General features: G+C 39.5%; 1 protein-coding gene across 1 annotated transcript; it reads left to right on the top strand.

The window, feature by feature from the left end:
* Positions 1–8,345: 8,345 nt before the first annotated feature.
* SERPINA7 (serpin family A member 7) lies at positions 8,346–12,225 on the top strand. Its single transcript, XM_008989797.4, is given in 8 exon segments — positions 8,346–8,361; positions 8,364–8,514; positions 8,516–8,645; positions 8,647–8,799; positions 8,801–8,969; positions 10,024–10,312; positions 11,005–11,170; positions 11,678–12,225. Coding segments are annotated over 8 exon segments (1,278 nt in total). The 3' UTR covers positions 11,882–12,225.
* The last annotated feature ends 1,163 nt before the right edge of the window (positions 12,226–13,388 follow it).

Genomic DNA, 13,388 nt, shown 5'->3' with positions numbered 1-13,388 from the left:
AGGCAAGCACAGGAGAAGATTTTATTTTTTACGAGGGATTTCCACAAAATCTTGGTTTTGGTTTAGTTCATTAGCTACTCAGAAATTCTATAACCTATATAAACCCATTTCGACTAGGTAATTAATTAGAGTACACCCAGCTGAGAGATGTCGAAAACCTGATACTGACTTCTGTTGTTTATCCAAGTCTATTGGAACATTCTGTGGTTGACCTTTAGCAGGTGTGAGTGTGCATTCCTCTCAAAAGGATTTCTGGACTCCTTTTTAGAAAGGTTTAGTCTTACTTCATTTTCTTTCACAATCCCATTCTTTAATTATTGGAGAGAAGTTACTGATTAGTTTCTTAGGCTTTCAGAATGAATCTCCTAATTTGCCTTTGGAGCAATCAGTTTTTCCCACGTACATGGGGTTTAAGCAATTATTCCCTAGCTGACTGTGTTAAGAATTTATGACTTGTCTTTAGTCAAGGTTTGAGATAGGATGACAGAGGATTGTATTTAGGCTACGCACCACTTGCCTAACAAACATTTTTCCTAGTTTTTTTTACATGCTAAAAAGATTAATGTATCTAAGTACATGGTTTTTCATATTTATGTTTCAAAATATATAAACAGTTTTTAATGTGTTCATTTCCTTTATTTATAAACTTCCAAATTCTCTCATCAAAGGATAAAATATATCTTATTTTATATTTACTTCTTAGGGTAAAATATATCTTATTTTATATTTACTTCTTATTTGGAAGTTTTCTGAATTTTTCCATTCAACACCTTAATCCATCTGGAATTAAAATTGGTATGTGGTATAAGATTGAAATCTCAGATGATTTTTTAAAAAATTATTGCACAACACTATTTGTTGAATAATTCTTTCCCTCATCCCTGACATGTGGCTATGCAATCCTTTGCATTTTCTATAATCGGAGGGCACATGGGAGAAAAATTTTAGATTCTCCCAGAATGCCAGAGCAGGAGTGTGTCTTAGAGATTGCATCTAAGCCCATTCTTTATCAAATGGAGAAACCGAGGCCCAGAACAGGTAACTGGCTTGCCAAATATCGTGCTAGTTAGTGGTGGAGTCAAGTCTCAAACTAAGATTTTTCTGACGTCCAATTTGGATTTGAGGCTGTATTCCTTTTTTCTTATCCAGCTCCTGGGGCAACTTGACAACTTAAGGTTAATTAACCAGCCACAGAGGAAAACAATACCCCCAAGTAGAGAGATTCTGAAAGGACCATTTCAGCTTGTCTCTATCCCCCTACCCAGCTCTTGATTATAAACATGGTCAGACTAAGAAGTGGGTGCCACAGTCTCTAGAAATAAGAGGATCCAAGATGGGGGGAAATGCTGACAGTGAAATGGGTCCATGATTTAAGCATCTTTACATGTAATATATTGACTACAAAAATTGTATAGCTGAAACAATCAGGAAGGATCAAAGTGGGTGGGCTTTTCTCAGGAAAGAAGGAAGGAGAACTTAAGGTGGATTTCAAAAGATAAGCAGAAGACCCCTGAATTGGGAGCACAGTTTTCACTTTGCCCTCCTCAAAACACTCTAGTTGTCTGAGAGCTTCCTTTGTGCTCTCACTCTCTCTCTCTCTCTCTCTCTCTCTCTCTCTCTCTCTCTCTCTCTCTCTCTCTCTCTCTGAAATAAGGGTCTTATAATAAAGAAAATGCAATATATTAGGAGATGGGGACTTTGAAAGGTTATTAGATCATGAGGGTGTAGCCTTCAAGACTGGGATTAGTGCTCTTATAAAAGAAGTCCAAGAGTAAGCTCTCATCCTTTCCACCATGTGAGGACACAGCAAAACAAGCACCTTCTATGAACCAGAAAGCCTTTTCTCACCAAACACTGAATTTGCTGGCACCTTGACCTAGGCCTCCTCAGCCTTTAGAACCGTAAAAAATAAATTTCTGTTGTGTTTTAAGCTACCAGGTTATGGTATTTTGTTGTGGCAGCCTGAATGGTCTAATACAGTCCCTTTATCCATCTTTGGTTGACATTTCTTAGTCCTTTGAGTCTTCTTTGACAACCAGTAACTTGGATACTGTCATATAAAATTAATTACAATTAACACATCTTATGTAAATAGGTAGGAATAGCACAATGGGAAGGTAGAAGCAAAATGATTAATATGAACACAGATATCTTGATATCAGCATGAGGAAGTACTCCTAACTATTGTAGTACTGGATTTTGCAACCAGCCAGAAGGTCACAATTGATGTCTTAAACAACTTTCTTCCTTCACTACCTTCTTCCATTAATCCATTCCATATTACCTTTGCCCTCAACTTGTTATTGAGCTTTCATGACTGGAGATGTGACCCAGTCTTCATTTCTCAAGTGTCTGAGCCATTAAGAGTCCTGATTGTATGGGTTGCTGTAATTTTCCATTGACTTTAGTCACAGAAAGTGGAAGTAGTAAGAGACATCCCTGGGGAACACCTGCATTGCAGATCCTCATTATGTGTAGCAATGAAATTTCTTCTTGATATTTAAGATCTACCACACCAGTAAGTACTGTAGCCCCTTATTTTTCTGTTTATTCAGTGGCATGAGTTCACCAAATGTCAATCTCATCAATAAATTCAGCAAAAGCATTGCTGCAACCTGTGGAGGAATCATTCAACCATTCAAATTAAGGCCTCTAAATCAGCACGACTTAAGTTACAGGGATAAGAAAAGTAATTTTACTAATGGATCAGTAGGGAAATAATGAATAGATTTAAAACCATTGTCATTCCTTGATTCTGTAACCTAGGATTCCTGGCTATTGGGGAAACAGCACCACATTTTGGACATGAACTTAGAGCATATACCAAATTACAGAGGACATAAGCCAACCCTGCAAAATGTCATCTAGCTGGCTCTGTAACTGAGTCATCAAATCCATTCCACTTTCTATTGACCAGGTGCTTCAGGTGATAGGTAATATGGTAAGGCCAGTGAATTTTATGAGTTGGCACATTGCCACAGTCTGGTATGAAATCAGTTGTTGGATTAGAAGGGACTCTGCATAAAATACTGTAATAGTAGATAAGGCAGTTAGTAAATCCTCAGATGGTAGTTTTGGCACAAGCTTTGCAGACAAAATGGTAAAGTCACATTTGGAATCATTGTGTATTTTTGTGAGAACAAAACAATGCCCCTTTCATGATGGAAGTGGTCCAGTGTAATCAAGTTCAAAACATGTAGCTTGCCAGTCCTTCTGAGGAATAATGTCATGTTGGAATCTTAGTTTTGGTATCTGCTGAAGCTGTAGCCAAATTGACTTTGGTGGATGGAGGTCCACGATTCTGAGCTCATGCATAAACTTCATCCTGGCTGCCATGACCACTTTCTTCATGAACCCTCAAGCAAAGACAAGAGGATCTGAGAATGAGGCTGACTGACATCCACAGAATGCATCATCTCATCCCCTTGATTACTAACCTCTGCTGAGGTTGTTCTTTGGTGAATATTCACATGAAACCCAAATATCTTTGTATTGTATGCTCATTTGCAGAGATAGTCACATATACGTCTTCCCCACATTTGTTTATTACTTATTTTATGATCGTGTCCTTTCCAATGGACTTCCAGCCAGACTGTTAACCAATGTTTATGTAGTGGGGAAATTCATACCCCTGTCCCCATGGTTTTCTCTATGCAAAATGAGCAAGGTTCTCTGTCATTCCTTTTCATTTTGAGTAAATGTATGTCCTTCAATAAGTGGCTTTTATGTTAAGGTTAGCAACAGCAGTTACTGTTGCTTGGAGCCAAGTACTATAACTGATACAGACATTAATAACAGAAATTAGGTTTCATGCAACAAAATTTAAGGAAATTGGAGAATTTTGAAGTTGATTATCTGCCCCAGTAGGACTAAAGGCAGTTAAAAACTCCATTTGTGCTCTAGAAGGGGAATATGGCAGCCCATGAAATGAAAGAGCATATCATTTAATTAGGTGGTTCTCTGAAATGCAAAGCCTTTGGAAGGCCTGGCTTTGGAAGACCTCATTGCTGCCACAGAGAAGTCTGAGCAATGTAAGTAGTTAATAGATTGCGAGGTGAAGTGGATGCTTATGATGGCACTAGAAAGCTTTTAAAAAGAAGCCTCAATTATTGCTCAGAAGCCTAATTTCTTCACTTAAGTGCTCAAGGAATACATGGAAGACAGGGAATATGTAAACAGAATTTCTGGAGGGCTGTTAGCTAAATCCTATACTCACCATTTGATCCTGTGTATTACCAAATTATAGAATTTGTTGATTTCTCAGCTTTGATGTCACTTTTGTCAAAATTAGTCACTTAAATGCAAAGGGTAAAAATTTTAGAGTAGTAAAGTTGAGAGAGTTAAAAGAACCTCAACTCCAAATGCCAACTGAGCCTCCCTTTTCAGCAGAAACAGTCCTACTCTTTGTCCAATGCAGCTGTTTCTCCTTTGCTTAAACACCCAGTAATTTTCTGGCCTGTGATACTTTAATTACAAGAAAAAGCCAATTTTCTTAATGTCACTATCTCGTACCTATTGTCTCCAGACCTGTTAGTAGAGTAAGATCCCATCATTTCTCTCCAGACTGGGGTGGAGGATCAAATATCAAGTCAAAACAATGACAACAGTGTTTACAAACAGAAAGAACTGTGGAACGTTGAACATTTCCAAAATAAAACTTGTGTGGGAATGATTATGAGGGTGCTCATTTAAAGAAGAAGATATATAATTTAGATCTGATTGAATTTATTAATATGGTAAAACTTCCTAGAGAGTCTATTCAATGTGCTACTCTAGCAGCTTTACACAAGACTGAAATTATTGTGATAAATGTAAGTTTGCAAGAAGATCTTACACCTTCTGAAACAATTACATCTGAAGGAGAATATATTAGCAGAAAGTAGAAATGAACAACAGTAGTGGGTAGAGATAAAGCTCAGGGAATAGGGAGCCTCAGAGTTGAGGTGAGGGAGTATAAGATAACAGAAGAAAGGGAAGAGAATTATCCGTTTCTGGATCCCCACTTTATGCAGGGCACTACTACGGGAGCTTCTGGACATCACCTCTAAATTTCGTTTTATACTCTCAATAACCACATGACATGGGAAGTATTATTATTTCCACTTTAGAGGTGAGAAAACTGAGGTTCAAGCATGTTAAGTAACTTGTCCCAAATTATACAGTTACAACATAGAGACATGATAAGAGTACAGGTCTAATGCCTGTGATGCCAGAGTACAGGGCAGGGGAGTCTGCAAAGGGAAGGGTGTCCTGCTAGCAAAGCTCAGCTGAATCAGCAGCAGAAAACAACCTGTAGCATTGTCTGACAATACCACCAGAGGGCACAAATTTGGAAATTTTCTTTTTACATAATCTATTGCTGTTTTTTCTGTAGGGACTTGCTGTAGCGGAGAGAACAGACAATGTGTTATATTACATGGACTAACCTCACAGCCTAGAGACCTGAGATTGTCACTCTCTTTCTTTGGGACACATGTACTAGTGACCATCACATTTGTGAGGTGAGCCTTCTTCAATGGGCAGTGGGTGTCAGGTAGTTAGAAAGATCTCTTGGGTTCAGGATTGATATTTACTATCCAGCTCTGAAACCTCAGTGCTGACTGTGGTGCTTTCCACATAGTGGGAGGTTAGTCTATGTTTTGTTAAGAAGAAATAATGGTACACAGAATCACCCTCTATCTACCCCCCAATGGCTTCCCAGTGCCCCCAAGGTAAAATCGGCACTATTTATCCTGGCTTCTAGTCTTACCGTAGACTGCATTTAGTTTTAGCTAAAACTAGCCCCTCATTCCCTGCCTCCCCTCCCACTACAAATTAATACATACATTCTTAATGTAGTACTGAAGCTGGAAGTATCTGGAATCAGATGCTTCACAAAATGCCATGCCCATAGTAAATACTCAAAAGCAGAAGTTGCCATTTCTGCTGCTGCTGCTACTACTACTGGAGCTAGAAACTTTCAGAGTCAGGTTGAAATCAAGTCTCCTGGCTGAGCCCAGTTCTCTTTGTGGCCATTGCTTCTTTACATATAATCAGGACACAGTTAATATTAGACAGTGGAATCTTAAATTTCATTCTCCTTAACTTCTTCTGCATCCTCTTTTGGAGTCCTGTGAACAGGGGAGGGTACAGGTAATTTTAGTGACCAGAAGACAGGGCTGGTTTCCGCCTTAGCAGACATATATGTGTGCAGCATCAGAAGTCTAGGGCTGAAAGCTACCTTTAACATCATTTCTTCTGTGAATGCATGTATAATTTCTACATTATAGAGGATCACCCAGCCTCTGCCTTTGTACAATTTTCCCTCAAAAACTGCCAATCCCTGTACTGTTTGGCCCAATAGTGAGAATTTTTTCCTGCTGCCCCGTGGTGCTTTTGCCTGTGACCCTCATTCTGCATGCTGTAGACACTCTTGCTAGTATGGACCTAAACCCCTCAAGCTCTGACAATCCTCTTTCTCTTTTGTTTTACGTGAAGCATCTGGCAGCCAAAGAAATCACTCAAAGTTCAAACATTATCACTTTTTTTTGCTTTGTTCCTTGTGGCCTTGATTTTGTACATCAGCTTTGAAAATATCATCCCAGAGTTAATGCTGGGTTAATTTGTAACTAAGAGTGCTCTAGTTTTGCAATACAGGACATGCTATAAAAATGGAAAGATGTTGCTTCCTGAGATATGCAGGTGGATTCTTGGGCATCTGTTGTAAGTACCTTTTTTCTCTTTGGAAACTTTGAACATCTCTATCAACAAATCAGAGTCCCAAATAACCAAGTCGGTAAGTCAGAGTCCCAAACCAAATTCCTGGCTCTAGGGGTGAAGTTCTAAGTGTGGTCATCTAATAATTGACCTTCTTACCAGCCCCAGTGACTTTTAAAGAAACAGGACTCTGATGACAATGTGGAGATTCGATAGAGTGGTGAAGAAAGACGGGGGTTGCTATGGAGGATATAGGAGACAGTGTGACCTGTTAGGAGCTGATATAATAGTTCAGGCCATAAACTGAGAGGCAGAGGTAGCACGAATGAAGAGATGGGAGAAGTTCTGAGAGCTATTTATGAGTTAGTATTCATAAGACTTCATGTTTCACTAGATGTGGGGAATGAGAATAAAGGGAGACTCTAAGATGATTCCCAGGTTTCTGGCTTAGGTGTCTCCATAGACAGTGATGTGATAGACTGAGATGTGGCATGAAGATGAAGGAAGAAGCTTAAGGGGTAGGGAGATGATATGTTTACATCTGGCCACTTTGAGATTTTCTTATTGAGACTGAGGTCTGTGTGAACCATCCTGGTGGATATATCCAAACAGCAGCTGATTAAATGACTAAGAGCTCAAGAGAGCAATCTAACTTAGAGAGGTACAGTTTCTAGCCATTGAATACCTAGGGTAGGATCACTCAGGAAGAAGATGGAGGGCCAAGGAAGGATCCTTTCTCCGACTTCCTAGATTTCTTCCTTCTAAGCATACATGCCCACTTTCATGGGATTTCTACACCTGACTCCTTTACTCCATTTCTTTGTACTCTTCTAGGATCAGAGAACCTTATGCCATTTCTGGATTTCTTTCTAATAATTAGAAGTAACATGAATAGGTGTAAAAATAATAGTGTTAAGATGTCTTACAACTTAGAAATGACTGTTTAGATGTTACTAAGATGAATGGTGAAATAAATCTAAAATTTAGAAAGTTATTCTTTCATTTTCCTGTTGTTTAAAAATACCTCCGTGGTTTCCATGCATTGCAAAATGCATGAATTTCAGCTTATGATCTTGTATGTGGCTCCATAAACCACCACCCATCCATTCCAACTAGTCACATATTGTACAAATTATTTTCATTTTGTCTTTTGGCCAAAGAAGATGCAATTGTTTTCTCATCTCATCTTATAGATTTTATCTTAAGAAAATGCCAAATTAAAAACATCCAAAATTCTAATCTACAATAAATAATGTATGCAGAGGGAGTACCAGTTTTACCTAAGAATATCCTCTCTCTCCAAAAGGTTGCCTCTAGTTCAAATAAGTGATTCCATTTTTGCAAATTTGATTTACTCACAGCATTTTCATTATGCTGCTATAACATTTGAATGACAGTACACAACATTATTTTTGTGGCCCCAGCAAGCCACTTCTTCTACTCCCTGTCCATATTAGTGCATCTCCAGTTTTTCAGGGACGAGAAACCCTCACTCAGCCCCTGATTAGCACATCATCAAATATTTACTATTCTTCTATTAATCAATATGGGTGATAATTATGTGTCTCTGGCTCAGGGAGTGTTTCATCTAACTAAGCTCCCGCAATGGTTCTTTCACTTCATCTCTTATAGATTAACTTCCTTCCAAAATGTCATCATTCCTCTATCGGTTCTCTTGGTACTTGGGCTTCATGCTCCAGTCCACTGTGCACCACCTGAAGGCAAAGTAACTACCTGCCATTCATCCCAACAAAATGCCACTCTCTATACAATGTCATCCATTAATGCTGACTTTGCATTCGACCTGTACTGGAGGTTCCCTTTTGACCCCAGATAAGAACATCTTCTTTTCTCTTGTGAGCATTTCTGCAGCTTTGGCTATGCTTTCTTTTTGGTCCTGCTCCAACACCCAAACTGAGATTATGGAAACCTTGGGATTCAACCTCACAGACAGACACTCCAATGTTAGAGATCCAGCAGGGCTTCCAGAAATTGATCTGTTCACTGAATTTTCCAAAGAAACAATTGGAATTGCAGGTAGGAAATGTCCTCTTCATTGGGAAGCATCTGGAACCACTGGCAAAGATCTTGGATGTTGTCAAGAGAACTTTATGAGACTGAAGTCTTTTCTACCGACTTCTCCAATGTTTCTGCAGCCACGCAGGAGATTAACAGTCATGTGGAGATGCAAACCAAAGGGAATGTTGTGGGTCTAATTCAAGACCTAAAACCAAATGCTATCATGATCTTAGTGAACTATATTCATTTTAAAGGTAGGACTTTCAGATGTCAATTTCCAGTCTAGGGTTCAGACACTTGGGTGGAGTGCTGAGGGGAGATCAAGGTCTCTTATTACTGGCATCAGTAGGTGTCCCTCATAGCACACTGATCTTCTCCACTGGACGTAGCTCTGAATAGTACTGGATCTTCCAAGATGGACACACAGCTCTGTGAATGAGTCCAGGAAATTTCTAGGGAGAGCGCTCTTTCAGAGGTGGGTGACAATGGTGTGAACATCTTGCTCATAGTTGGCTAAAGGTTTATGGTTTCCAAAAGATTTGGTGAAATGGGACAAGCTTGTACTTGTCAAGTAGACATATTTGTATGTAAAGCCTACTGTGATTCTCATTTGCTGTGCATACTTAGGGATGTTACATACACACTTTTATCATGTATTATGCACTCACTGTGTACCAAATACCATCCTACATGTGTCGTATACACACACTGTCTCATCCAATTCTCATAAGTGCCCAAGTTTGCACGGTTAATAAGTTTTAGAGCTGATATTCCCAACAAGGTCTGTGTGAATCTAAAGCTGATGCTTGTAGAAACAAGAATCCTGTGACTATTTTCTAAAGGTACTGTGCTGAAATGATTTCTCCTGGTTCTATAGTGGATGTCAACCACACTGCTTGGAGGAGTTAACAATTGTTGGCCACAAACCACACATATACAGACTGGCTAAAACAGCAGAAAAGATCTGTTATCTCATTTCACCCTAGTGTGTTGGATGACCTCAAACCTTTTGATGGAAGAGGAAACTATGGCTCTGATGGGCTTAGTGTGATGTAGTAGTTTTCAACACAGACCATAGAGCCCAACAGCCTTGGGTGTGATTCCTGATTCTGCCACCTGTTAACTGGGAGACCATGTCAAATGACTTTCTCTGTCTGATCCTCAGTTACTTGTAAAGCAGGTTTACTTATAAAGCTGGTACCTAACTCTATGGTGGTCTTAATTACTACATGACATGACTAATGGAAAAGTTCTTGTTGGCACTAATACCAGTTTAAAATAAACACCTCTCTTTCTTTGTGTTTTAAGTCCAGTGGGCAAATCCTTTTGATCCATCCAAGACAGAAGACAGTTCCAGCTTCTTAATAGACAAGACCACCACTGTGGTAGTGCCCATGATGTACTAGATGGAACAATACTATCACCTAGTGGATATGGAATTGAACTGCACAGTGCTGCAAATGGACTACAAGAGGAATGCTCTGGTACTCTTTGTTCTTCCCAAGGAGGGACAGATGGAGTCAGTGGAAGTGACCATGTCATCTAAAACACTGAAGAAGTGGAACCACTTACTGCAGAAGGGGGTCTTAGAGGATGTGTGGGTGGAAGGTGAGCATAACAGTGCAGGTGAGATGCAGTTCAGCAGAAACCCAGAGGCAGAAGAATCACCCTGAACTACGCAACAGCTATGTATGATCACTAGAATATGCCAAGAACATACCCTTGGCTGGGCATTCTACACACTGTATATCATCAAAACACATCAACAAACCTACAAAGGAGGCAGTATAATTGGCATTTTTCAAACTAGGAAGTCAGGTCTTGAAAGATAAAATGAGCTTCCCAAAGTCAGCCTGCTAGTAAATTGGTGCCTTCCTGAAGACAAACTATAGCTCAAGGAACAGGTTGGATTTTGATTTTGAAAGGTGATTGGGCAGCCACTCTGGATTGGAAGTACAAGATGGAAAACCATGAAGCTCCTGGGTGCTACTCGTTAACCTTAATGCCACTGGTTCCCCAACCTTGGTTATCGCTCCAGAGATATTTCCTCTTGATTATATAGGAGTTACGTCTCTCTACTCCTAGTGTTTCAGCCCAATGTTGGCTGAATCTGAGCATATTCCTTTCAGAATAACTTCTTTAGGTTTGGTGCCATATATTGACTTATATAGTAATGGTTGTCAATACTCAGGGGAGAAGAGTCCAATATAATACTAGCATGAGAGAGAAGGAGATAATCATGAGCTTGATGTGGTAATTGCCACGTGTTCCCTTCCTCTTTCCCCACAGGTGGGCTGACTAGTTTGTTCCAAAGTTTTCCATTTCTGCCACATATGATCTTGGAGCCACACTTTTGAAGATGGGCATTCAGCATGCCTATGCTGAAAATGCTGAGTTTTCTGGACTTACAGAGGACAATGGTCTGAAATGTTCCAATTTAAGTTGATAAACTAGAGTTCTTAAATGTATAAACTAGAAAGGCGATTAGGAGTCAATTAATTCAAGTTTCTTATTTTACCATTTAGCAATGTGACGCCTAGAGAGGCATTATGACTCCTCCTAAGCTAGAATCACTCCAGAGTCATTCCCATTACTCCAAATAAGTAATTGTATCAGTTTCTTCCATCCTTGACGTTTATGTCCTAAAATTACTCTGATAGAACAGCTTAATGATTAGAAGTGACTCTGGTGAGATGCAGTTCTGGAGGAGGTGTGGGGAGGGAATGCTTAAGAGATGACTCCTGGAGGCAGAATGCCATGGAATGGATGCTTCCTCAATGGCTAGCCCTAAGATCACTGGAGATTGACTACATTTAGCCAAGGAGACTTCATATTCGAGCACCATCAACATAGTATAACAAAGGGGTGGCCCCATCTTTCCTTTCTCTTACTTACTTATAGACCTTTCCAAAGACTGTTCCTGTTTCTTCAGAGACCAACAGGGTTTGTTCTCTCCACACAGGCTGCCCATAAGGCTGTGCTGCACATTGGTGAAAAGGAAACTGAAGTTGCAGCTGTCCCTGAAGTTGAACTTTAGGATCAGCCTGAAAACACTCTCTGACACCCTATTATCCAACTTTATAGATATTTCATGTTGTTGATTTTGGAGAGAAGCACCAGGAGTAATCTCTTTGTAGGGAAAGTTGTGAACCCAGCGGAAGTATAGTTGGGAAAGAGGCCATTGGCTAATTGCATGTATGTATTGCAATGGGAAATAAATAACTAATATAGCCTGGTGTGATTGATGTGAGCTTGGACTTGCATTCCCTTGGGATGGGATGAAGATTGGACCCCGTCTGATCTTTGTTGGCTGTGGAGGAGGCCAATGCTATGGCAGAACATTCTGAATGTCATTGAGTAATTCATTATTATCAAAAGCATAGAAAGGCTCTATTCTAGTATATTTCTCTTTGTCAGAATCCCCTTCAATTCGTTTGCTCTAATAAATTTGACTGGGTTGAAAAATTCTCCCTTCTCTGTCTTATGGGGAATAACTAAAAAGCGGGTCAGGTCTTCATATCCCAGTATTCCAATAAGCTCAATGGCCATAAAACAATGCAAATGCATTGTCTTATTTGCGAACTCAACCCCTTTCAACTGTCCTATTAGGAGGATTCTCTGTGTTCTTGCCAGATCTGCCATTGGTAGGTTGAATAAAGTACTCCCACAATGGGGAATAGTTACAGACTGAGAGGGATGTAGCTTTTGTGACCAGACAAGCATGGGACAATACAGCAAGATGGAGGTAAACTCCCCTGTCCAACCCGACCTTTCTCCACCAAATTATACTCCCACCACGCAAATTTATAAACTGAGAGTGGAGAAAGAAAGTAATTCATTCACATCATATCTCATAGCCCCTCTTTTTCTGTATCCTCATCAAACTTCTTTCCATATATAGCACCCCTGTCCCACTTGTTTAAGTAGAAATCTCCTTTTCGGCTCTACTTTGACTGAAGCTTGGTAGTTTTGTATCCCCAGATCCTTCAACAACCTTCCATCTCCCTCTACATGCCAACTCATTCCCACCTAACAAACTAGACTTTGTCTCATTTAAATATACATTGTGTATATTGAAAGCTTGAGTATAAATGGCACAGTGAATGGTAATGATGTAGTATCTGAAATTCTAGCCCTGAGGTAAAACACGTCAGTGACAGAAAAAAAAGCAAAAGTACTGTTGCAGATGTTGTGCTTCTATATTGAAATAAATATTTATGTTTAGAAAACTATGTGCACTATAAACATTCTGACTTTTGCTTATTAGACCCATTTGCATGGAAGTTTGCTTATTCCAGGTATAGTTCACACTGTGCTTTTGTGTAAGTAATTTTTAAAGCCCAGAACAGGATCTCTGGTACAAAAAATTCATTATTAATATGGAGTTGTTTAACTAAAGTTACATTACAATCCTGGCTCTGCTACTTAGTGTTTGGTGATCTTGCACAAGGCACTTCAACCCTGTACCTTCTTTTCTTCATCCATAAAATGTGAACACTAAGAATATCCATATCATTGGGGCTTTGTGAACCTTCAATGTGACAAAGCATGTAGCATGTAATATGCTCATCACAAGCCTGATAAAAAGCCCTGTAAATATTAGTTGTTTCAATCATGTTGATCGACATCAGACAGTGGGCTGGTATCAGAACCAGGATTGTAATATGAGTCTC

Source organism: Callithrix jacchus, chromosome X, assembly GCF_049354715.1.
Source record: "Callithrix jacchus isolate 240 chromosome X, calJac240_pri, whole genome shotgun sequence".
NCBI classification, from domain to species: domain Eukaryota; kingdom Metazoa; phylum Chordata; class Mammalia; order Primates; family Cebidae; genus Callithrix; species Callithrix jacchus.
This window is presented reverse-complemented; position numbering and strand designations above follow the sequence as displayed.